Source organism: Triturus cristatus, chromosome 9 (assembly GCF_964204655.1).
Source record: "Triturus cristatus chromosome 9, aTriCri1.1, whole genome shotgun sequence".
Lineage (NCBI taxonomy): Eukaryota > Metazoa > Chordata > Amphibia > Caudata > Salamandridae > Triturus > Triturus cristatus.
The window spans coordinates 756724338-756751226 of NC_140592.1; the positions used below are offsets into that span (position 1 = coordinate 756724338).

At 47.4% G+C, this 26889-nt stretch overlaps 1 protein-coding gene across 1 annotated transcript in view; it reads right to left on the reverse strand.

The window, feature by feature from the left end:
* TUT1 (terminal uridylyl transferase 1, U6 snRNA-specific) overlaps window positions 1-26889 on the reverse strand; it is a 348086-nt gene that overhangs the window by 198239 nt on the left and 122958 nt on the right. Inside the window, exons 4-5 of the mRNA XM_085626071.1 lie at window positions 19792-19906; window positions 10246-10379 (exon numbers count right to left, since the gene is read on the reverse strand). Coding sequence (XP_085482197.1) covers window positions 10246-10379; window positions 19792-19906 — 249 coding nt within the window. The remainder of the gene's footprint in view (window positions 1-10245; window positions 10380-19791; window positions 19907-26889) is intronic.

The following is a 26889-nucleotide window of genomic DNA, read 5'->3' on the forward strand; positions in this document are numbered from 1 at the left end:
GAGCTTTACCTCCGAGATGAGCGAGTACTTAAGATGACCATGATGTATGCCTATGACTATGCTGACTCTAACTGCAATGTCAATTGAGATGTTGTCAGTGCAACCATGGGGAGGCTGTGATGTGACAGAACGCTCTGACCCAGCTAGGTATATATTATAACCCACAACAGTGACAAGAGGTGCATCAGATCTGCAAGACGAGAGCAGTCTACTACAATTCGTGGGTTTTAAAATACACCAAGCCACGTGAATCAAGAAAGAATGACATAAGCCTTGCCCAAATGCAACAAGCAGTCCATCAAATGTGACCAGCACCAGAATCCACCCAGCGAGCATACATGCAGCAGGGCCAAGTAAAGATCGGGGCATACGTTATAGAGACTGGCCTTGTAAAAGGGCCATATTGTGACATGTGATCAGAGACAACAGCAACACTGTCTCAATGTAGGTGCTAGGTAGAGTCATTCATAGCATTGTTAGTGTTTGAAAGGTCCTGGGGATCATTAGAGGTCTCTGACCAAAGGTGCTCGCCAGGTACCACACACTACACTGAGGGACAGACACTGCCTCTCCTTCCCGGTCCCCAAAAGCATACCATGCCTGTCCACTCCTACATTAGCAGAACCCCTCCCGCCCCTGGGTCCTCTAACCTTGACCGTTCCCAAGAACCTTTCCTGCACAGAAGTACCCCTTTATCTAGTGTTTACCCACATTCAAAGCACCCCCGCCACCTGTGGCGCGACTCACCTCGCGGGTACAGGCACCGTGGCGACTCGAGATCTAGGTCAGAGTTGTGTAGAGAGATGAAGTCCGAGGGCATCGCAGCACGGCCCTGCAGGAGGGGTACCGCCTCGGGCCCTGGTGCAGTGGCGCGAGGCGCCGGGTTGTCCTCCACCGCGGCCCAGCACGTGACCCTTAGAGCTCGACCCTCCACGGAATCAAAGAACAGGGAGACAGACAGAGAAGAAGGTCCTTGGCTACTGGTGGATGTTCGGGGAGCAACAAAGCACAGGGGACAGGGTCCAGGGGGACGTGTGCGGGCTCGGAATGAAGAGCCACATTCTTGTCTCTCTTCGGAGCGGAGACGCGCAGCCTAGAGTGTCGCTGGTCCTATGCCATTCGCTGTGGCCCGCAGTTCTCAGGCAGGAATGAGCAACTTACGGAATATTTAATGTCTCCGACTTGAAAATGAACTCATCTGAATGGGCGGGTTTCAGTCTGTCCTGGGAACTGAGATCTTCGATGTGCACAAGCTTTATTGATTGGGCTGTGGTAATGAGACGACATTTCTAAACCGTTCAGTGTGAATCTGGAAGAATCAAGTTATTTTTAACCAGTCTCACTACCACGTGTCACGGAGACGACCCTTGAAACAGGCCACGATTTCCTTAAACTTGGATTCAACCTTTAGGTAATGAACAGCTCAATGAGGTGTGGGAGCCTGTATGTTATGAGGCCAACTTGATCGAGTGTCGGAAAATGCGTTTTCCCAGATATCTCCGTTGAGTTATAAAAAAAAACACAACAACAAAAAAAAAAGCATTGGCATAGCCAATAGGTCTCGCCTTTGGGACCTTATAAGTGTTTAGCTTTGCAATAGTTGCATAACTAAATACTTATAAGGTCCCAAAAGCGAGACCTATTGGCTATGTGAAAGTAATCATTTCGCGGGCGCTTTGATGTTCTCAGTGGCCGCGCGGCTCACTGAGAAAATCAAAGCGGCCGCGAAATCATCACGCAGGCTGCCAAATGGTGCGCGCGCCCGGCGCACATGCACTGTAGTTGGCGGCCTGAAAGCACTAGTTTGCACTTTCAAATCCCCCATTTACAAAAGCTCTCGCGAGAGCAGCGCTAAAGCGCTGGCTCAGGCGAGACCTAAAAATGTTTAAGAATGGCTAAATAGAAGGAGTTACATCTCCGTTACCCCTTCTGCCTGTACCGACATGTTTCAGCAATTTCTTAATGCCCAAATAGGTCACTGGCCTTCCTTAGGAAACTGATCCCTAGTTCCTCTATTTTTTTTTATTTTTTAAAAGGAAACTCAGGATGGAAAAGAGGCTTTACTTGCCTCTATGAAGACACATTTTTGCGGCATACCTACGGGGAAACAAATAACAGTCATCTCTTCCCTCACTTTATTAAATTGCTTCTCCTTACTTCCAAACCTTTACTTCCTTGATAACATTTATCTATATACATCTAAATGTAAAAAAGGGATTTCCTTTGATAGAGACACTAACCAAACAAACACCCAGTGGACTGCTCAGAGGTGAGCGACTTTGAGAAAGAAGCAAGTAAACTCAGTAAAAAACTTCAAGGAAACAGTATCAGCAGCATGTGGTGAAACTGGCTTGAAAACGAGCGAAAAATAATAACAGGGATTCACTTTTGAAGAAACACGAAAAAAAGAAAGAGGATCGAAACATCTGTGTCACAACGTTCAACACAGCCTCGAACAGTATTAAAAAATCATCATGCGGAACTGGCGTAGATTAGGCTTAAAAACGCTACTTTTTTCCTTTAAGAAAAGTGCGAGTATTAGGAATATCCAGGTACACACAAGACCTCGAGAAATAAAGCCATCAGAGAGGAGAGATGTGACACTGTGGGGTCTACTGCCCATAACTGAACATTATGCCTGTGAAAGTTGTAAGGCATGTCTCTTAACTATAAGCAGTAAGTCAGTGGACCTTGGGCTAGAGTACCCTTGAGAACTAAGGAACCATACTACCTGCAAGTCGGAAAACATAATATATCTTATCAAATGCCCCTGTGGTTACCAATATGTAGGAATGGCACCAAGACGGATAAAAGTCAGGATCCTAGAACATATGAGCAACGTTGGGTACAAAAAGGCAACCACAAAATGTACGACACACTTCTTTGACATGCAGCACTAAGAAAAGGACCTGAGATGGGTGGTTGTAGACAAGGCATACATCCCCACTACAACTCGAGATCACACCAGCCTTCTATTTCAAAGAGAACAGAGATGGGTACATAGACAACGTAGCAGCGAGATCAGACTGAATGATTTGATCCATTGGAATGATCTGGATATTACAAAATAAAAAAGAAACACCCCGCAAGTCACATGTATGAAACAATCTCTACACAGTAGCATTTCTTTTACATACTAGTTTTTCTCTATGGAAATATGGGGATAGAACCAGATGTATTTGAATGGTTACAACTCTAACACACATATGTCTAATGGTGTGTTGCAGAAGAATTAGTTGATGTACCTTTCACAGTTATCGTTGGAGCATGCCACTGCATTGTATTGGTATGGGGTCTGCTGACAAAGCCCAGAGGTCTTCTTTTTTATAATAAACTATCCCTTAACACGGGGAGGGTGGTTAAGTCGTTTAGTTCTTTTCCACTGATTTTTATAAAATGATATCCCCATTTGTATTCTGTGGTATTGTAACAATGCTTACTATATTGTGTTTATGCACTTTGCTGCTAGTATTAGCACGTGTACTGCACCATAGAGCGCGTAAGTTGAAATAAACATTTTAAACTATACCGCTTCTCAGATTACTCTCACTGTGGACAAGTACGAGTGAGTGAGTGAGCGAAAGAGTGTCTGGCTCCCACAATTCCCAAGATAGAGTGACGTGTTCTGGGTTGTCTAATCATTGGTAGCTTCGCAGTAGACTGAGAACGAATGAGACACTATAGCTAGTTGGTTTGGGATTTTGGGTACTAATGTGGTAGGTTGGTACACCCCTATTCACTGAGGTCCTGTTTTCCTGTGCATAGTTCTGTATATGTGCAGAATCCCTGCAACAGAGGAACATGTGTAGGAAAGTGCCCCTTTTTCCATGGTTACCCCTAACTTTTTGCCAGAAAACTGATGATAACTTGACTGAGTGTGCCCTGGGTCCCTGCCAATCAGGTTCCCAGGGCCTGTGTTCTTTCCCAAAACTGAACCTTTGCTTGAACTAATGGCAAACCTCTGGGCCACAAGCAAGTTCCTTGTAAAAGGTACCCCTGGTACCAAGGGCCTTGTGACCAGAGAGAGACCCCTCACCTTAACACCCACACACTGCCTTTGCAGGCTGCATGTTTTGGTGCTTGTGGCTGCTGTCAAAACGGCAAAAGCGGGATTGGGAGGCTATAACAAAATGTTTTTATGCCCCAATGGATCGGACTGTGGCACGCTGTTGAAGTGTGCAGCTCCAATTCTCGAATCTCTGTGAGAGCAGGGTATAGACGTACAGGCTTACTCCTTACGGAGGGTAGCGCCATTCAGATTGCCAAGGGGCGAAGAACGGGAGTTCAGCTTTGCAGTATACAACTGGCTTCGCGAACCGCGAGACGCACAAGTTACTACTTGTGTAACGATATATCTGTAAGAGACATTAGTTAGAGATAGATACCTTACCTTAGAATATCCCCAGGCGTCAGACTGGATCCGGAAAGTCTTTTCGTAGCAGTACCCCTGCGCGTCAGTAGGTGGCGTTGTGCAAATCCGCGCCCGTCACTGGCGTTGTACGCGCCGAGATGACATCAAGGAGACTACTTAGGCGCCACCCATGCGCGCTGACGTCAGTCCTGTACACGACTTTCCGCGCCAGGAATGCAGAGCCATGCAAAAAACTGACCACTGGTGCCATGAAACTAGGGCCCTGAAAGGGATGACCTTAACCCTAGAAATCAGTTTGCAGAACGGGGAGGAAGGGTGGGGCGGTAAGGAATCTACCAGCTAACTAATGTCTCTTACAGATATATCGTTACACAAGTAGTAACTTGTGCATCTGAAAGAGACACGTTAGTGATGGATTCCTTACCTTAGAATAGATACCCCAGCAATACCAACCCCAGTGGAGGGTCTGCGAATCGATTACACCAGAACGTCACAGAGAACAGGACGGTCAAAGAAGTCGTCTCTCCGGACTTGACTGTCAAGGCAGTAATGCTTGGTAAACGTGTGCAGCGAGGCCCACGTAGCTGCCTGACAAATGTCCTGCATGGGAACGCCGCGTCCCAAGACAGTAGTGGCTGCAGTTGCCCTGGTGGAATGTGCACGTAGCCCCATAGGAGGCTCCTTCTTAGCCATTGAGTAACAGGCCTTGATGCAGAGAACGACCCACAGAGAGATGGTCTGTTTGGGCACAGCCTGACCTCTTTTGGCGCCCACGTAGCCAACAAAGAGCAGGTCATCCACCCGGAACTATTGTGTGCGCTTCAGGTAGAACAAGAGCACACGTTTTGGGTCCAGACGGTGGAGCCTCTCTTCCTCTTTGGAAGGATGCGGAGGCAGAAAGAAGGTAGGCGAAGTGATGGTCTGCCTGATGTGGAAGGGCGTGACAACCTTTGGCAAGAAAGAAGGATGGGTCCGTAAAAACACCTTGTCCGGATGAACAGAAAGGAAGGGAGGTTTAGAAGGAAGAGCCTGGACCTCACTCACTCTTCTGGCAGAGGTGATCGCTACCAGGAAAGCCGTCTTGAGAGTGAGAAGACGCAAAGGACAGGTATGAAGGGGCTCAAAGGGAGCTCATATCAGATATGTCAAGACAAGTTTAAGTCCCATTGAGGCATTATAAACGGCACGGGAGGAAAGGTGTGCGTCATGCCTTCAGAAAACGGTTAACAACCGGAGACTTAAAGAGAGAAGGCTGATCAGGAAGCCGCAAAAAGGCGGAGATGGCCAAAAGATAACCTTTGATAGTGCCCAGAGCAGAGCCCTGCTGGGCCAAAGAGAGAAGGAACAGAAGGACTTCAGAAAGAGGGGCAGAAAGGGGATCCACAGTCTTAGCTGTGCACCATGCCACAAACTTGTTCCATCTGCAGGCGTATACCGTTTTAGTGGAGGGACACCTGGCTGCCAGAATGACATCACAGACTTCAGGAGGAAGATCAAAAGCTGTCAACTGTCGCTGCTTTTTCTCCATGCATGGAGGTGGAGGCTGTACAGGTTCGGGTGGAAGACCGTCCCCTGCTGCTGCGACAGCAGATCCTCCCGAAGAGGCAGTTGGATCGGGGGAACAATCGCCATGCTGAGTAGCTCGGGATACCAGTATCTTCATGCCCAATCCGGAGCCACAAGGATGACTTGGGCCCGGTCGCGCCGAATCTTCTTCAGGACTCTTGGCAGAAGTGGTATAGGCGGAAAGGCGTACAACAGACCACAACTCCACTTGTGACGAAAAGCATCGCCGAGCGAGTGCCGCCTTGGAAATTCCAACGCGCAGAACTGATGACATTGCACATTCTCTTCGGTGGCAAATAGATCTAACCAAGGCTCTCCCCACTGCTGAAAGAGACCTTGCGCCACGTCTGAGTTCAGACGCCATTCGTGATCCATCAAGCACCGGCGGCTGAGTTAGTCTGCCCTGGCATTCAGAGAACCTGCCAGGTGTTGAACCACCAAGGTAATGCCTTGATGTTCCAGACATGTCCAGGGGTGCAGAGCCTCCGGACATAGGGTCCAGGACCCCACCCCGCCCTGTTTGTTGCAATACCACATGGCGGTGGTGTTGTCCGTGAACACCTGCACCACACTTCCCCGGACAGAGGGAAGGAATGCTTTCAGTGCAAGTCGATCGCCCGAACGTCCAAAAAGTTGATATGGAGCTGGGACTCCACCGGAGACCAGAGTCCTCTGATCTCCGTCTCTCCCAAGTGGCCTCCCCATCCCAGAAGGGACGCATCCATCCCCACTATGTGCTTCGGTTGGGGAAGGGAGAGGGATCTGCCACGGACCCAATTGTGATTCGTGAGTCACCACTGCAATTGTCGTGATCGGACAGGTTGCCCTGATGCTGCGCCCGCTGGAACTTCAGGTCCCACTGCAGTGCCTGCATATGCCATCTGGCATGTTGGATTAGCAGGATGCAGGAGGCCATCAGGCCCAGGAGACGGAGGGAAATCCTGACTGAAACCCGGGACAGAGGCTGAAAGATCGGAATCATAGCCTGAATATCCCGGACTCGCTGCTCGGAAGGATTACCCCGAAACAGCGTCGAATCCAGAACCGCTCCGATGAAGGGGAGCTTCTGAGAGGGACTCCGGTGCGACTTCGGCACGGTGATGGAGAACCCCAGCAAATGCAGGAGATCGGCCGTAGTCTAAAGGTGGATGACGACTGCCTGGGGACAGCCCGCCTTCAACAACAAGTCGTTGAGGTAAGGGAAGACTGACACCCCCAACCTGCGAAGATGAGCTGCGACCACCACCCATCACCTTCGTGAACACCCGAGGGGTGCTGGTAAGGCCGAAGGGGAGCACGGCAAACTGAAAATGCTCCTGGCCTACCGTGAACCGCAGGTAACGCCAGTGGGCCGGCAGGACGGGGATTTGAAAATACGCGTCCTGCAAGTCCAACGCTACCATCCAGTCTCCAGGGACGAGGGCAGCAAGGACCCGAGCAAGAGTCCGCATTTTGAACTTCTCCTTCCGGAGGAAGCGATTGACGTTCCGGAGGTCCAAGATGGGGCGCAGGCCCCCTTTGTCCTTCTTGGGGAGCAGAAAGTAGTGGGAATAACAAACACTCCCTACTTCCGGCCCAGGAATACACTCAATGGCCCCCTTGGCCAAGAGGGCCATGACGTCCTAGACCCGCCCCTGCGGAAGCCGCATCTGCTGCCGCGCTAAGGCGGGTTCTGCACAGGCTTGCTGAAGGTAACGTGCCTGGGCGCCTCTGCCATGGCCACGAAAGGAACGAAACCCAGGAGTGGACGGGCTTTTCGTGCAAGGACCCAAGGATTTGTCCGTGGCCCGCGAGTAATTAAAACGCTCCAGTGCACTGTCGGCCTTATCGCCAAACAGGCGAGTGCCATCAACGGGCATGTCCATGAGCGAGCTCTGAACATCAGGCAAGAACCCGGTGGATCTTAGCCAGGCGTGGCGACGAAGCGCCACCGTCGTAGAAATCGCCCTGCCGAGTGAGTCAGTGGTGTCCAAACCACACCGAATGGTGAACTTAGCAGCATCCTTACCCTCAGCAACTGCTTGAGACAGCAAAGCGTGGACTTCCTCAGGACACTGAGGCAACACCTGAGCAAACGTATCCCACACCGCGTGGGAATAGCGGCTCAATAAGCAGGTGGTGTTCACCGACCGCAGCCCCACGGTGACCGAAGAGAACAACCGCTTCCCAAACTGTTACAGCTTCTTAGAGTCCTTATCCGGCGGAGCCATGGGATAGGCACTCTGCGACGTCGAGGCTTGGATGACCAGACTCTCAGGCGTGGGATGAGTGGTCAGAAACACTGGTTCACCAGGCGCCGGGCGGTGATGCCTGGCAACATTCTTATCCACAGGAGGCCCTGTGGCCGGCCTCGACCAAGTGCCAAACAAGACGTCGGTGAGGGTGTCGTTGAAGGGAAGCAGGGGCTCAAACGAAGTAGACACCGTCTGGAGCACCTCAGTGAGGAGATTAGTTTTGAGGGCCACCGTAGGAAGATAGAGTTTGAGGACCTCAGCAGCCCGACGGAGCACCATGGTAGGCAGGGGAGAGGCAAACCCCGGGTCAGAAAAGACATCGAGGTCGCCGGCGTCCTCCAAGTCGTCCACCCAGTCCTGCTCGGAGTCACACTGACTGGCAAGAGAGTCCTCGGACCCCTCCCAGTCCTCCTCCACCTCTGTTGCAGGGGGAACAGACCACAGCGGCAGAGCCGGAGAAGGAACATACTGCGCCGTGAACGGCGCCGGCCGAGTCGGCGCCGCCTCCCAATGCGGATCACAGGTAGGAACGAAATGGTCCTGGAACCGGGGCAAGGGCAGAACAAACGGCACACACTGCGGCGCCGGAGGCGGCGCTGGGGCCGGAAGTGCTGGACCTCGTGGTGCCGGGGCCGGAGCCAACGCGCAGGATCCTGTGCTGCCGAAGCTGGATCTCGACACGGGACCGTGGGGCCCAAAGGCGCGCCGGCAGGAGCCCGAGGCCTAAAAAGGCAGTCCATGGTGGCAAGAAACTCTTGCACCTGTTCGGGAGTAGCCGACGGACCCGGGTAAGGTGGGTAGGCCGCGAGACTCCCAGGCTCCAAAGGAGCCGCAGGGGCAGAACCCCTGTCCCCCTCGTCTGCATCCGAGGACCGACAGGGGGACGTCGGACAGCGAACACGCTTCTTCGACTTTTTTATGTCGCCGCTTACAGGAATCCGAGGGAGAAGACGTGGAGCCCAAGAAGTGACGACTGCTGCCCCGCGAGCATTCCCGGGAACGGTCCCTGGATCTGGAATGGCGCTGGGACGAGTGGCAGACCTCCAGCAGCTTCCGGCGCCGCTCCCTCAAGGCCTTCGGGGCCATGGCCCGACAGGACCGGGAGTCGTGGTCAGTCTCCAGGCAGCAGAGGCAAACATCGTAGGGGTCCGCCACCGACATATTGCAACGGCAGGCCCCACAAGACTTAAATTCAGGCATCCCTACGTTCACCAGGAGAAAAGGGGAGACAAAAAGTCTCAAAAGTGTAGCCAAAAAGCGACTAAGGTACGTGCTCTAACCGGATCTGTGCTTGTCTGGCGCGGAACAAGAAAGAACTGACTTCAGCGCCGGAAAAAGAAAGAACTGACATCAGCGTGCATGGGTGGCGCCTAAGTAGTTTCCGTGACGTCATCTCGGCGCATACAACACCAGTGACGGACGCGGAGCCGCACAACGCCACCTACTGACGCGCAGGGGTACTGCTACGAAAAGACTTTCCGGAACCAGTCTGACGACTGGGGATATTCTAAGGTAAGGAATCTATCACTAACGTGTCTCTTTCAGATACTGGTGTTACACGGCCACCATTTTGGAATGCCCCCAATCACCAGGAAGCAGCCTCAAGCATGGGGAGTGATGAGTGCTTTAAGTGGTTCCGTTGACAACCAGAGATTGTTCAAGGAAGCTCGTTTGTGGTCATATGTTCTATATCAGTTTCAACACTTGTGATCTCCTAGCATAACCATGACCTCTTGACTTTGCTACCCCCAAAAAAGTCACTTGCCAACAAAGGTTAATTTGACTATCCAACTGAAATACAGCAGTACTGGTGGCCCATGGACACTCGTGATAAGCTACAGTAACCACCAATGAAACTACAAAGTAATTCGATTGCCTGAAGATAAAAAAAGAAACAAGCTTCACATCTTTTACCATCAAGAAAGAAATACCAAATTATGGGGCTTTGTGTTTGCTAATAGCACCTGCAGCTGCTCTCAGAGTACTTGTGAACTTGGCGGGTCCTGTTAACCTCACAGATTTAGACCTTAACAACAGAAGCAAAGTATGGATCCCATGAGGCTGGTCACTCACCTCTGGTTGCTCGGGGGGTTTAAGGGCTGACGGCTGAAAGGTTTTAGTTTTTTCCAGGTCCAGGAAGAGGTCTAAATCACAGCCATGCACATCAAACCCATTAACAGAAGAGCCAAAGGGAAGCACAGAACAACCTAGAACAAGGATAAAAATGGACAAATCAAAAGCGGGACATTGACAACAGAAATATTGTGACACTTGGAAAGAGAGGTATCGCAGCAGTCAATAATGACACACACAATACTGATGTATACAAGTACACAGGGAGAGAGGAACAAACAGTTTGCAAGCACCCTCAGATACAGTTAAAGGTTGTCAATCACACATCTTGCATAACAAACGTCTAGAGGTTGGTGAGCTCACAGGCTCCCTAAAACATCTGACACTGATGTTTAAGCTCAATTCGTGGCATTAATGATAGCAGGCATCAGACTTCCTTATGGGTCTGCAAGGTTGCTATATTTATATTTGTGTAATAAAAAGACATCACATCAATTGATGAATCTAGAAAAAGAGTGGATATAGAAATCCAGGAATGTGCCTATGTCTTGCTTGTGCACAGACCACATCTGCTTCATCGTAGGAGGCTAGGCTAATATTACAGAATTACTACAGAATCCAGGGCTCGGTCTTTACTCTTCATATAACTGATGTCTGTTCTTTTTGTGGTTAGTGGAGTAGAACAAAACAAGTGTTCTCAAATCAGAATCTTGAATTAAGGGAAAGCTTTGTTGTCCACATGGTTCTAAGAAGCAGCATCTGGAGAAGTGATCACCAATGTCCCTTGGGCACAGTCATAAACCATCATCACACACTAATCTCGGACAGTACTAGAGAGGTTCCCTGGGAGTTTCTACCCCCTCAAGACCTGCTAAGCTGTGTGTTCCATTCTCAAGTTATGAAAGGAATTCACCATTAGTAATCAAACATTTCCACAATGGTTCAGTGTAAGAACCACTCATTCCTGTAATCAACTCACACATGTCTTGCAAGCAATTACACAAAGAGAGAGGAGCTGGAGGAGTCTTCCCCCTTAGCTTAGAGGATAGATTGCTATGGTAGACTATGCACAAAAACACCACGTCGCTGAAAGATCCAAAATTACTTGCCTAATACCGTACACAAATTAAGAAAGCAATGAGAGACGGAAATGGGGGAGCTTGATGATGGAGTGGGAGGAGGCACATAGGGCCCCAGGCCAGGTAGCAATAAAATTCAGGGCTGCAAATGGTTCAACTTAAGATATTGCATCTCTCCTACTACTCAAGAACGACTTCAGCAAAAAAGGGAAGAAGCATGTCCAACCCATGCCTGAGTGGTGTGGTCAAGAAGGCACATTCCCCCATACACAATAGGCCTGCCCGGTGATACAAATGCCCCGGGCGAAACTTACAAAGTGCATAAATTAGCAAGGGGGGGGGGGGGGAGAAGGCTTGAATAAAACATCGAAACACTATGTGCTAAATATATGGGAAGGAAAGTAGAGGCTCCGAAGTATCAGAAAACATGAACAATACTATAAGTGTGGCAAAAAGAAACATTTTCAAAGCATGGGGTGTGTGGACTGCACCGGATATTGAAAGATGGAACAGGGATATGGATCGGTGTATGTTAGCAAAAAAAGTGGTTAACAAAAGTACGGGTTGCCCCAAGAAAGGGGAGAAAATCTGGCACAGATAGGGTGCACTCCGAAAACCTTCAGTAAATCACCAGATGACACAGGAGCCTGTGTTCAACCATAGGAAATTGACTAATGATGCAGAAGGTCCAATGTGGGAGGATGAAGCCCAGAGTGATGGATGTCTCCCAATATTGAGAACGCATCTGGTGTGCGGAACAGTTAAAAGTTGTATACTTTGTTGCTTCGTATTTAATAAAAAAAGTTTATCAAAAATAAAAATCCTGTAATCTACTGGAAGGGAAGCTTTCAACTGGTGCCTGGCAATTCAATGTATTTTACTGTGCTTACACATTTAATCTAGCTTATAAATATAGAGCATATTTTCATGCTGCTCTGGTCCACGTTGGGGAATGTTTGTTATAACAGAAGGCCTGCATTTAGATTTCCAGGGATAGGGTGTTAATGAGCACACACTTTAGGGTGTTAGAAACACAGGTCTCAGACAGATTCCTTGGAGATAAATCAAGAAACCAACATTAGAAGACAGATACAACCAACAGACAGGTGGACACCTAGCAGATAAATAGCTCTCACAAAAATGACAACACACCTTTTACATAGGGCCACTAGAATTATGAAGCAGATGTGGATCAACTCATGCGGTCGGGTTGACTGAATTATGTGGCAAGACAAATCAAATTATGCAGCATAATGCAATACATTTTATGATAGTACTACTTCATTATTTAGCCACTTTTACACGTTAACACTGTCTGAGCAAATGTTTCTCCTCATTAGCATCAGCTTAACACCAAAATACAAAAATAAGTAAATAAAAAGGTGACCAGCTAACATTTGGAAAGGGTTTTTCACTGCGCTGGAACATGTGTCACTGAGCTTTTTGTAACTTTTATTCTGTTTGAACTAGAAATATTTTTTTGCTTAAAATCTAGAGATTATGAAGCAGGCACTGGCTTTTGTAATTGCAATTGCAATTATATAGCGCTTACTACCCCGGATGTCATTGAAGCGCTTTTTCGCCGAGTAGCATGCTACTCTGGAACATAAAGGATTAGTGGTGAATTTGTATAGTGAAAATATTAAAGAAATTTGAGTGGTGGATATATTAGTCAGTTATTTGGATTGAGAAGGATTGTGGAGGGATAGAAGAGGGAAAAAGGTTTGCGTTTATATAGTGCTTGTTACCCTTGATGGGACGTTGAAGTGCCTTTTCGGCACACTACTCTGGAACCCATAGTGTTAGCGGTGAATTAGTATAGTTATGTGTTCGTTTTACAACTGCATGTGTCGAAGTGAAATGGATTGAATGTATAGATTTTCTTGGGGTTTCTTCGTATAAAATATTAAGATGTGATAAGTCTTGTCTTTAATGTGGTTGAATGCTAAATCATGTTGTAAGGGTCCAAAGTCGTGTGTGATGTCACAAGAATGCAAGTGAAAGAGAACTCCACCAGAGACCATAGGGAACTTCAGTGGAGGGTTGACTGAAAGAGAAACAATATATCGCCTGGTGGGATGCTGTACCTTATTCTTTAACCTGTATCGGACAATACAGCAAGAGTAAGGAATATGCTACTTACCAGTATGCATCTGTTCTTGGCATGTAGAGCTGCAGAGTTGTACACTTAGCATAGATCGCCATCTGGTGTTGGGCCCGGATGTTTGCAGTTTGTTTTTCTTCTTGGACAGTCTTTGGAAGTCACGAGTTTGGTGACTCCTCCTTCGGTCCGTACTGCGCATGGGCTTCGGCTCCATCCTCAGATTGTTTTTCGCCAACAGGGAAATGATGGAGCGTAGTAATAACAGTGAGAAACCCATGTGTTGTATCTAAATAAGATGTACTGGAACGGATACAGGTAGCCGGGGAGGCGGGTGGGCGTGTACAACTCTGCAGCTCTACATGCCAAGAACAGATGCATACTGGTAAGTAGCATATTCCGTTCGAGGCATATGAGCTGCAGATTGTACACTTAGCATAGATTATATAGCAGTACCCAACCTTAGCGGCGACCACCGGTATCCGTTGCAGCGGTTTGAAAAAGTGTCTTTAGTACAGCCTGGCCCACCCTAGCTTGCTGCTTGGAATGCACATCTACACAGTAGTGTTTTGTGAAGGTGTGCGGTGTAGACCATGTGGCTGCTTTGCAGATGTCATCTAAGGGTATATTCCCTAGAAAAGCCATAGAAGCCCCTAACTTTCTTGTAGAGTGGGCTTTAGGAGGAACAGATAATGTTCTCTTTGCCTTTTGATAGCAAATTTGTATGCATTTTACAATCCACCTAGCTATCCCTGATTTCGAAATGGGGTTGCCTTTATGTGGTGGAGAGAAGGAAACGAACAATTGTTTAGTCTTCCTGAAGGGTTGCGTTCTTTGTATGTAGTATAGCAACGCCCTTTTCACATCAAGTGTGTGTAAGGCCCTTTCCGCAACAGATTGGGGTTGCGAAAAGAAGACAGGTAATTCCACTGATTGATTGAGATGGAAGGGGGAAATGACTTTGGGCAGAAACTTCGGATTTGTGCGAAGTATGACCTTGCTGTGATGCATTTGTATGTAGGGTTCCTGTATGGTGAACGCTTGTATTTCACCAACCCTTCTAAGGGAAGTGATAGCTACAAGGAAAGCTGTTTTCCAGGTGAGAAACTGTAGCTCACATTTGTGCATTGGTTCGAAGGGCAGACCCATTAGTCGTGTAAGAACTAAATTTAGATTCCACACAGGGGAAGGTGGTGCCCTGGGAGGAATTACTCGTTTAAGGCCTTCCATGAAGGCTTTAATAGCGGGCACTCTGAAGAGTGATAAATGCTGTCTGTTTTGTAGATAAGCAGCGATCGCTGCTAGGTGTAGGCGTATGGATGAATATGCCAGGTTACACCTGTGAAGATGGAGCAGATAGCATATGATGTGCTGTATGGATGCATCTAGAGGGTTGATTGTATTATTACGGCAGTAAATTACAAATCTTTTCCACTTTGCGGCATAGCATGCTCTAGTGGTAGGACGTCTGGCTTCCATGATGATGTTCATGCAATCAGGGGGAAGGTTAAGGTATCCGAATTCTAAGATTTCAGGAGCCAGATCGCTAGGTTGAGCTGAGCTGGGTCCGGGTGCCTGATTTCTCCATGGTTCTGGGTTAGGAGGCATGGGGATAGGTGCAGTTTTTGATGTGGTACCACTGATAGTTGTAGTAGCGTGGTGTACCACGGCTGCCTGGCCCACGTGGGAGCTACCAGAATGAGTGTGAGGGAGTGCTGTTGTAGCCTCCTGACCACTAATGGAATTAGTGGGAGAGGTGGAAAGGCGTATGCAAATCTGCCTGACCAGTTCATCCATATCGCATTGCCCTTGGACAATGGGTGTGGGTATCTGGCGGCGAAGCTTGGGCATTTTTTGTTTTCGTGGGTGGCGAAGAGGTCTATCTGAGGATGCCCCCACTGTTGGAAGAATGGGTGAAGAACTTGTGGATGCAGTTCCCATTCGTGTAGTTGTTGCGTTTGTCTGCTGAGCAGATCTGCCATGGTGTTTTGTACGCCTGGAACGTGCTGTGCCAGGAGAAAGATGTTTTGGGGAATTGCCCATCTCCATATGCTCTGGGCTAAGCGGGAGAGCTGGGGAGAGTGTGTCCCCCCCTGTTTTTGTATATAATACATCGCAGTCATGTTGTCTGTGCGAATGAGGACTGCTTTGCCCGAAATCTGTTTTTGGAAAGATTTTAGGGCTAGAAAGATCGCCAAGAGCTCCAGATGGTTGATGTGGAGCGATTTTTGCTGTGGCGTCCATAGACCTTGCATGGTGAGGTGTAGGAGGTGCGCTCCCCAGCCGGAGAGCGATGCGTCCGCTGTTAGAATCACCTGAGGAACCGGGTCCAGGAACGGCCGTCCTTTGGAAAGGTTTGTGGTGTTCCACCACTGCAGAGAGTGATGTGTGCGGCCGTCCACCAACACCAGATCCGTCAGCTGACCCTGGGCCTGGTTCCACTGTTGTGCTAGGCACTCTTGAAGTGGACGCATGTGGAGTCTTGCATGGGGCACTATGAAGATGCAAGACGCCATCATTCCTATGAGCTTCATAAACACTCTTGCTGGAAGAGAGTGTTGAGGAAGGAATGTTTTGCGTAAGGCTTGAATGCTTGTGATTCTGGCTGAGTTTGGATAGGCAATACCCTTGGAGGTGTCTATAGTGGCCCCGAGATATTGCTTTGTGTGAGATGGTATGAGGTGGGACTTTTGGTAGTTCACCGTGAAGCCTAGCTGGTGGAGCAGTTGGATGGTGCTGTTTGTATGTTGCACACATTGGTCGTAGGACGCGGCTTTTATCAGCCAGTCGTCTAAGTAAGGGAAGACGTGAACATGTTGACGTCTGAGGTGTGCTGCTACTACTGCTAGGCATTTGGTAAACACCCGTGGTGCGGTGGTGACCCCGAAGGGGAGAACCGTGAATTGGTAATGTTGCCCGTCCACCACGAACCTGAGGTATTTCCTGTGAGAGGGGTGTATTGGAATGTGAAAGTATGCGTCTTTCAGATCCAAGGGTGTGAGAAAGTCTCCCTGGCAGAGGAGTGGGAGGACTTGTTGTAGGGTGACCATGTGAAAATGGTCTGAATGTATGTAGGCATTTAGAGGCCGGAGGTCGAGAATGGGTCTGAGGGTCCCGTCTTTCTTTGGAATTAAGAAATATAGGGAGTAGACCCCTAGATTTTGTTGATTGACGGGGACCTGCTCTATAGCGTGTTTTTGGAGGAGTGAGAGTACCTCTTGTGTGAGCAGTGTGGAATGTTCTTGAGACATTGGACGGTGCCTTGGTGGGATATTGGGTGGGGTAGATGTTAGCTCGAGACAGTACCCTGACCGAATGATTTGGGTCACCCATTTGTCCGATGTTATGGACTCCCATGTGTGGATAAAGTCTTGTAGTCTGCCCCCGACCGGAGTGGGATGGTCTGGGGGGAGTCATTGTGCGGGTGGGGTGGCAGAACGGGTGTTGTTGGTTTTGCCCCTGCCCTTATTGTTGTTGCCTCTGTAACCACCCCTTTGATTGCCCTTTGAAAAGGTATTTTGAGGAGGGGACTTGTAGGAGGTAGAGGCGTTATCGGTGGGGGAGCCTCTGCCTGTGCCACGAAAGGATGAGCGTCGAAAGGAACGTTTAGAGGCTTGTGTTTGGAGTGCCCCCATAGACTTTGCTGTGTCTGTGTCCTTTTTCATCTTTTCCAACGCTTCGTCTACCTTTGGCCCAAAGAGAGTTTGCTGGTCAAAGGGGTGATTGAGTATGGACGCCTGGACTTCAGGCTTGAACCCTGAGATCCTGAGCCAGGCATGGCGACGAAGCAGGACACTGGTATTTATGGCTCTAGAAGCAGTGTCGGCTGCATCGAGGGCACACTTAATGGAGGTGTTTGTAATTAGTTTACCCTCCTGTATCAGGTCATGAGCCTTGCGCTTGTGTTTCTGGAAGGTGCTGCATAAGAGCCTCTAGTTCGTCATAGTGTGCTCTGTCATATCGCGCAAGCAGTGCTTGTGTGTTTGCAATGCGCCACATGTTTGCAGCTTGGGAGGCGGTGTGTTTACCAGACGCGTCCAGAAGTTTAGATTCCTTGTCTGGCGGTGGGGCTTCTCCTGAGGATTGGGAGTTAGCCCGCTTTCTAGCTGTGGAGACAACTAGGGAATCTAGGGGAGCAGGGCCCTTAATGTATGCAGGGTCTGTGGGTGCCGCCTTGTACTTCTTCTCTATTCTAGGGTTCAGTACTCTGGCCCTGACAGGGTCTTTGAACACCTCTGTAGCGTGCTTGGTGACACCCTTAAGCATGGGTAAAATAGAAGTGGACTTGTCTTGTATGTCAAATGTATCCAGTAGGAAGTCTTCTTCCACTGGTTCACTGTGCATGTCCACCCCATGGTAGTGTGCTGCTCTCTGCACTAAATGAAGAAACCCTAAGGAGTCCTCTGGAGGAGACGGCCTGGATGGGTATAGGTCGTCCTGAGGTATATCGGGTATATCAGGGTTATTGTAATCCTCCCATGGGTCTGGGGTCCCTGGTGGAGTGGGATCCATTGGGGCGTCCGCCGGGTAATTGTCCGGGTCCCCGTCATCCGGATCTGGGGATGGGGCCGGATCGTAGTGAGGTAAAGGTGGCGGAGACCTGGGAGGGGGAGGGGGTGGAGGAGGTGGAGGAGGTAGGGGAGGCGGTAGTGGGGAGGGCACTCTGAGGGGAGAAGTAGCAGAGTCCTTCCTTTTGGGTGGAGGAGGAGGAGCCGGAGTATCAAGGCGTCTTTTCTTGGTAATTAAAGTCAAAAGCCCAGTCTTTGGATCTTTGGACAGAGTCTTTTGTAAAGGGTCTGGTGTAAACAGAGCCAATGGTGCCGGATCGTCTGTCGGCACCGGTGATTTCGGAACCGAGGGTTTCGATGGTTTGTGTGCGCCATGCTTTCTTGAGGTCTCCGGGTGTTTCGGCGTCGAATGAGGTTTCGGCGCCGGGGCGTCGGTGCCGACAGATTTGTGTTTGTGTTTGGTCGGCACCGAGTGTCCAGGCTTCGGCACCGGTGGCTTCGGAGTCGAGCTGGATATTGCTTTCTTCGGTGCCGGATGCTGTTTTTCGGCACCGGGCGTCGGCTGGCTCGATCCCGAGCTGCCGTGAGACTTTGGATGCTTCGACACCGGGCCCGAAGGTGGGGTGATAGAAGCTTTGGTTTTGGTTTTGCCCAGGCCGGCAGGCGAGGGAGTAACCTGAGTCTCTTTGGTTTTCGGCGCGGGGGTGGGAGGGGGCATAGTACTCACGGCCCGCTGCGCCGGTGTAACGTCCTCCACGTCGGAGTCGTCGGCCTCGGAAGCGCTGACGACGTCTTCCTCCTGCTCGCTGTGTGTTTGCCCCGAAGCTTCGGCGCCGTCTCCGAAGATGTCCGGTGGAGCTGCAGAGGATGAGTGTGCCATGGTGCGTCGAGCTCTTCGATCTCGGATGGTCTTCTTCGATCGAAAAGACTTGCAGGCGGGGCAGTCTCTAGCCTCGTGTTCTGGAGAGAGGCAAAGGTTACACACCTGATGGAGGTCGGTGTGGGGAAATTTAGACCCACATTTTGGGCACTTTTTGAACGGAGTCCTTTCCATCGGCCGGGACCGGAGTCGAGAAGGGCCCGAAGGCCGGTGCCGATGTACGGGATGGAGAAAGTGCCGCTTCGAGAGATGAAGATGATGATGAAGAAACTCGAAGAAACGAGGATTTTCCGTCGAGGCTGGAACCGTAGAAGTTCGAAGCCGGAGCACGAAGTATCACATCCGAGCCCGATGGCGGAAAAAAACAATCTGAGGATGGAGCCGAAGCCCATGCGCAGTACGGACCGAAGGAGGAGTCACCAAACTCGTGACTTCCAAAGACTGTCCAAGAAGAAAAACAAACTGCAAACATCCGGGCCCAACACCAGATGGCGATCTATGCTAAGTGTACAATCTGCAGCTCATATGCCTCGAACATATTGTTTGGCCTACTTCCTTGTGTGACTCAAGTCATTTTAGTAACTTCCCTGGCATACAACCCCGTACACCACAGACTATGGCAGTGTAAGCTTCCTTTGAAGACAGAAAGGTACAGATTGACCAACTCTCAACCCAGCCCATGCACTTTTAATTTAAAAAAGTGCCAACCTACTGCAGCAGAATCCTTTGCTTTCTTCTCAGGAGGCTGAATCTATAGGCAAAAAGACAAGTGTGGCAAATCCATAATTATGCAGTAAAAGCTGTGGCTGCGGAATCACATAATTCCAGTAACCTTGCCTATGAGGTACTGTATGTCATATAAATAGCCTGTCAGTCAGTAATACACACACACTACAAACTAAAAGGTCACAAACTCAGATGGGAGAACTAACTGCTAACAGACACAGAACTTCAAAAGTGACATAGTAAAAGGTATACCAGGAAAGAACTCCGAGAAGACCTCCTTCAACAATGTGACCAATAATTCACGAACTTTCTGCTCACTCTGTGAGAGCTCGAACATCCGTACCAATTGCGCAGCCTGCTGGTCCACCTGTGGGACAGAGAGGAAAAAGGAAACATCATTTCACAAACAAAGCAACAAAAAAGCTTTGGCATGAGCTATGAAACCTGCTCATCCAACTGTAGAAGAGGGCAAGGAAATAAGAAAACTAACCTCACGCCAAACAGATAAGAACTACAGGGAGAAAGAAATGCAGTCTGCATCAGCTGTGTAGCTTCCAGTGTACCAATAGAAGAGACAAGAAAGAATGAAAAATAATGCCATAGCAAAGAACACAAACAGAAAGCTCCTGCATTCTCAGTACAAACTGCTGGTTCACATGTGGAAGGATGTAGAAAATCCCAAAACTACTGCCACGAAAACTGTGCGGTCAGTATGAAGAAAAGGCTCTATGGTAGTAAGAGCTTTTAAGGAAATTGTTCCAGACCTTAATTAAACAAGTTACTTGCTGTGTACAAACAAACAATTTATACAATACTCTGCTAACATGTACCAAAAGCTAAACCAAAGAAGATAAGGACATTTATGTAGTGCACAAATACCCTGCTTCAATTCTACTGGAAGAACATTTAGAAGAGGAACATCATTAGCTTCATTTTACGTAGGACAGTATTCCTTTATCTTAATATCAAGAAAGATGGAGTTCTACAGCCTAGTTTCCTAGCTCCAAATCTCAGACCACCAACAGAGGCCAAACTGAATTTACTATCGATTAGAAAAGCTTACAAGTCAAGTCTGTTTTCATTTGAATGGGTCCATTTGACCTAAACATAAGCGAGAGCAAGTCCATACCTGCATTTAAATATAGTCAGAGCAAGTGGAATTATGAGATTTTGCAGCCGCAGCGTTTTCCGCATAACTATGGATATGCCACATAATCTATCATCTGCTGCATAAAATGCAGATTTTTGAAAGAAAAATAGTTGATTTGTTATCTTTCAGCTGTTTATTCAACATGTCAACATGTGCAAAATTAACAAAATAATTAACTAATATCACAAAATGCACTGCATTATGATGCATAGTTTGCCTTTTCCTGCCAAATAATTTGGTCCTCCCTGTGGTTATACTTAACAAGAGTGTTACATAAAACAAACAAGACAATGATTTTCCTCAGTAAGTTGTAATTAGCTCCTTTTTAGAAGAGTTCCTAGATTGCTCATGTATATCGTCCGCTTCTGCAAATCCTTCTGGGAGAACAATTCCCGAAAGTATTTTATAATTAAAGTCAGGGAATCAGAAGATGCCCCGGGGGGTGCAACCCAAAAAGACTATAGCTCCCAACTGGAGTCCTTAATACTACAAAGATAAACTCATAAGCGGTACCAACTATTCAATTACATGTATTGATGATACTCACATCTCAGTTCATTTTAATTCTTAATTTATTTGTAGGAATACTGCAAGTGTTTTGCAATGAGGTAATTCCTTCAAGCATTCAGCACTGATACAATAAGATAGGATTCAAAGATGGGTAAAAGGCACCTTACAAAAGGGCTTTCACACTACTTGGAGTAAGAAATGCTTGAGAAGAAGGACCACAACGAAATCAGTATCTTATTTGAGGAAATGGCCACAATGGACCTGTAAGTTCCGAGGAAGAAACAATGTTGGAAAATACAGGTTGACTGGCTAAAAGGAAGGTTGAAAATAAACTGAGATACCTTTATGTAGGAAGCTAGCTCTTTATATAGTAGACCAAAACGACGTACATTGTGTAGAGTCCAGGCAAATCCCAATTGGCTTACAGAGGCACAATTGATAGCCCAAATGCTCTCTTTTGTGGTAGTGTGGGTGAGCAGTTAGGCTTATCAGAGGATAGTGCTAAGCATTTATTGCACACACAAAGGCAGTAAGTAAGATACACACTCAATAAAGAAATCCAACACCAATTTATAAAAATACCACATATTTTTATATGAATTTAGATACCAAGATCATCAGAATTGGGTAAATACTTTTCGAGTTAGGAATTTGTTCATGCAAGCTAGGGGTCAGTCCAGTCGAATCCACCAGGGGACAAGAGATATCGTGGCCCTGGAAGGAACACTTTAATATAATATCCACTCGCAGTATGATAGAAAAACCTAGCTGGTGATGTGTTGTGTAAATCCTACTATGCATAAACAGTAAGATGACTAATTGTGTAACCAACTGCGATAAATGGAAATTGGCTAGCGTGGTTTTGTTGCAAACTGGAAACAACAAAATATATATATATTTTTTTTTAAACCTGCACCCCAGAATAGAGAACAGCTAGGTAAGCATGAGAGCCTCACCTGGGCATCAGTACCACATGTCTCAGCTCTAATACAATGACAGCTGTCAGGATGCAGAAAACACGATTATCTTTACACTTTGGTCCAATGCTACATGCTACTAAAGGGCTGCTGAACGTGCCCGTTTGCTGAAGCAGAAGAGGATGGAAGGGTACACATAGTGTGGATGCTGCTTGGACAGAATCCTCGCATATCAGAAGGACATGTTTCATGAAGCGCATGAGTTGTGGTGTACAAACTCACTCATCCAGAATTGGGAACGTAAGAACACTTTTTTCAGCCCAGATATCTTCCTCATTCCCTCATCAAACCCAACTAGCCTTCTTCTAGTACCCTTTGAAATATAAAATTCCATAACCCATTCCATTACCTCATAAGCAGAACCTTATTACACAAGATAATAAAAGTACAGCACAACACATTAACAAAACAAAATAAGAAAATACAACAGAACCACTGAAACACTGTAAAATAATATCCTATAAATCATCATCATTATCAAAATTCTTTATTCGGTAACTGATAAAGTTAACCATAAAAGTTCACATACACAGTTCAGGAAGATTTAAAACTCCATTATCTTGTATCTACACAGTATTGTAAAAATCATATCAAAATTGATTTGTGATATTTAAAAACATTTTAAAAACGCAGTAACAGAGGCGATGGTAAATTCATTATCTAGCAATTGCAAAAATAGAAATGCTGGATGGCATGGTCTCAAACTGGATCTTTTTAGTACTGGGATGATCCATTTTCTTCTCGGGACTGAATAAAGTTGGCAAAAGAACAATATGTGTATCGTCGATTGTGTCGAAACATCACACGGGCATTTGCTTAAAACTCTTGACCAATCATTCTGTACAGGAAAACTCAGAGATCTGTGTAGAATATTCAATCTAAAACTGGTTAACAGAAACCTCTCATATTCATTAGTTATTACAATATACGGTTGTATAGATGTAGTTGCTAAGGCCATATAATATGTTTGAACTGTCAATTTCTTTAATTCTGAAGTGTTTCTGATTTCACCTAAATAGTGTATACAGCTCACTATGAGTTCTTTCCTGGACACGTTACACATTGTTAGTGGGTCTTTATATTATTCGGGCGGCCTATTTTAAACAAGAACACTTTTACATATTCTAACCATCTTATCTGATTTACTCCGTCGATCGCCAATGCGTCTTTCAAAATGTGGCGGTTAAAATCTGTCTCCTCTGAGGTCCAGACTCGGTGCCATAGGAGGACTGGCTGAATCTTAATTATGTCCTCTAGATATGGTATGCCCAGTTCTTGGTGGCATGTATAGGTTGATGTGCTGTCAGGAACAGCCAGGAGAGACCTTAAAAACTTGTTTTCAGCAGATTGTAATTTATTTACCCCAGCGTAACCCCAAATTCCTGCTCCATAAGTGGCAAGAGCCACACTTTTTGCTCTATAAATCTGTAGCATTTCTGCAGGGGAACATCTTCCTAATTTATTGCTAAAGTTTAACAGAGCCGTTAGTGATTTAATAAATAATCCTCTAGCCTTAATCGCCGGACACCAGGAACCTGAATGGTCAAATAAAATCCCTAAATAGGAGAAGGTTTTAATACTATCTATTGCCTTAGAGTGTATAAAAAGGGTTTTAATCGAATCGTCTTTTTACGTCCGACCCCGCAATTCATTGTGAAGGTTTTGGAACAATTAACAGTAAGACCCAGACTTGACATAAAATTAACGAACTTATTAACAACCTTTTGAAGGCCGATCGAAGTGCGAGCCATAAGGACCGCATCGTCCGCATACATGAGTGCTGGAATGGGACGAGTCGCTGCAGTTGGTAAATCCTTGCAGTCCTGAACCAATACGGTTTGTAAGTTGTTTATGTATAATGTGAAGAGGAACGGGGCTAAAATGCACCCTTGTCTTACGCCCCTCATCACTTTGAAGTGCTTAGAGCACTCGCCCCCCCTTCCATACCGAACCCTGGCCCTAGCTCCCAAATACAGCCGTCTTAAAAATGTAACTATCACATCGTCTACTCCCATACTCACTAAAACTGACCACAACTTATCTTGAATGACACAATCAAATGCCGCTGTTAAGTCGACAAATGTCATGTATAAACTTTCCCTTCTGGCCTTTGTGTACTTATCTATCAAAATATTTAAGTTTAAACCCTGTTCTATTGTGCCCAAGACTTGCGAAAACCGTACTGTAGATCGCTTAATATTGTCTTCTCTTCTGCCCATGACTGCAGGATTCGTCCCACCATCTTTTTTTTTTTTAAACTTCTTTTTATTAGTTTCATTCGTAGTTATGCATACATTAGTAAGCAGTTTTTTTCACCGTCACTTATTACATCATCACAATATCAAGGGGAAGAAAGTCACTTTTGCACAATATCTTCTTCTCGTTCTCCACTTCGTCTCATTTCAAGTTCCACTGTCAGGGAGATACAGATATTCCCACGATATACGTTCCATTTGCCCCATTTTCTATCCCACTTCTTTGGGCACCCCCCGAGTGATAAATACTTCCTTTTCTGCAATCATACATTTATCAAGTTCTTTTGCCCATATCAGGATAGATGGTGAACTTGCCGCCCCCACCCCTTAGCTATTTCTCTTTTGACAAGGGTATATCAGAGTGTGGCTAGTTGCTGTTCCACCTCTGTGAGATCTGTTGCCGCCCATATATTAAGCAGGCCCAACCCTGGTGTGAGAGTCGGTGCTTTCCCCAAGGCAGTTTGGATATGGATCGTGGCCCCCTCCCATAGTCGTAGGAGCTCCGGGCACTCCCAGATCATATGATAGAAGGTAGCCGTTTGACTGCAGCCCCTGAGACAAAGTGCATCAGCTCTGGCCCCTATTTTTGCCAATGTCACACCTGTTAAATAGGATCTATGAAGAATTCTAAATTGTATCAATCGAAAGCGCAGGGTGATGGCCGCTTCTTTAGGGGACATCAGGGCTGCCTGCCAGTCCTCGTCTTCGAGTGGTCCCAAGTCTCCCTCCCACTGCTCTCTAAGTTTGTGTAGTGTGTCAGGCAGGTTGTTACATCGGTTTTTATAGGTCAATGAGATGGCTTTAGAGTGTAGTGGCCCATCTAGCAGCCGATCTTCCAGCAGTGACGACTCCAGTATATCTTTGGGGTCTGGCAGGGCTGTGGTGAGGGCGTGACAAACTTGCATTTATCTAAACAGTTCCCCCTGCGCCATCTTATATTGTTCCTGGAGCTCCTTAAAACGGACGATCGACCCTCTTTTAATCAGGTCTCCGACCACGGAAATCCCAATAGTGTCCCACTTATCGAAGCCGGGTTGATGGCAGAGAGAACCCAACCTCCCAACCTCTGGGCATACCATAGTGGTGTTGCTTTTGTGAGGACATTCGACCACCCCAGTCATGAATTTACCTGATGCCAGATCGCTACAGTATATGAGAGAGGCCCAAAGTATCGCCCTCGCTTCACTTTGGAGTATAGCGCTCCTAGGTAACCAGATCGTCCAGTCTGATATCTGTCTAACATATAGGCAGGATCGCTGGGAGAGCAATAGATCCATCGGTTTACCACCACCAGTTGTGAGGCCCACTAGTAGAGTCTAAGGTCTGGGAGGGCTATTCCCCCATCACACCATCCTTTCGTCAATTTTTTGGTAGCGATTCGGGGAGCCCTGCCGTCCCAGAGCAGTCTACGGACTTCGCTCTCCACTGCTGAGAAATACGTGTCCTGAACTCTGTGTGGGCAATTCTGGACAATATATAAAAAGTGGGGAAGAGCCAGCATCTTAAATAGGGCAGCGCGACCTACCAGAGACAGGGGCAGGGACCTCCAATGTTTAACATCTGTTTTTAGCTGGGCTAGTGGGGGGGGTGAGGGGGGATGGGGGGCGAAGTTGTAATCATCAAAAAGGGTTGGGTCAGACGTGGCAAATATTCCCAGGTATCAAAAGCCCTCCACTGCTACCTCAATCATGCAATTCTGTGGGAGACTGGGAACCGGCCCCCGGAGCATAAACAGTACCGATTTACTCCAGTTTATTTGATAACCAGAGTATTTCCCAAAGTTCGTAAAGATGTTAAGGACACCATGTATGGATTTATATGGGGAGGCTAGGTATAGTAAAATATCATCTGCATAAAGGAATATTCGATCTTCCTGACCCTCCGCCCATTTCAAGCCCCTCACCATAACATCCCGACGGATCCAGGCGGCCAACGGTTCCAACATCAAAGAGAATATCAGTGGGGACAGAGGACAGCCCTGCCGGGTTCCTCTCCGCAGTGTGAATGTCCGTGAGGTATAGTTAATAACTCTCACTTGGCCCTGTACATCCGTGTATAGTAATTTAACCCAGCCTAAATATTTCGGACCAAATCCATCTTTGCCAAGACTTCGAATAGGTACGGCCATTCTATAGAATCAAACGCCATGGAGGGATCTAGAGACAGCACTAGTGAGTCTTCTTCCAAGAATTCCCTACGTGCCAGCACATTGTTGAGACGGCGAATGTTTAGTGCTGTATTTTTCCCTGGCATAAACCCAGATTGGTCAGGGTGTACCAAGGATGAGATAACCGGAACTAGCCTGGTGGCGAGAACTTTATCTAGGATCTTGGCTTCTGCGTTTATTAATGAGATCGGCCTGTATGAGCTGCATTTATCACCAGCCTTCCCGGCTTACGGATTACAACTATGGACGCCACACGGTCGCTAGGCAGTGTCCCTTGCTCATAGCTTTCAT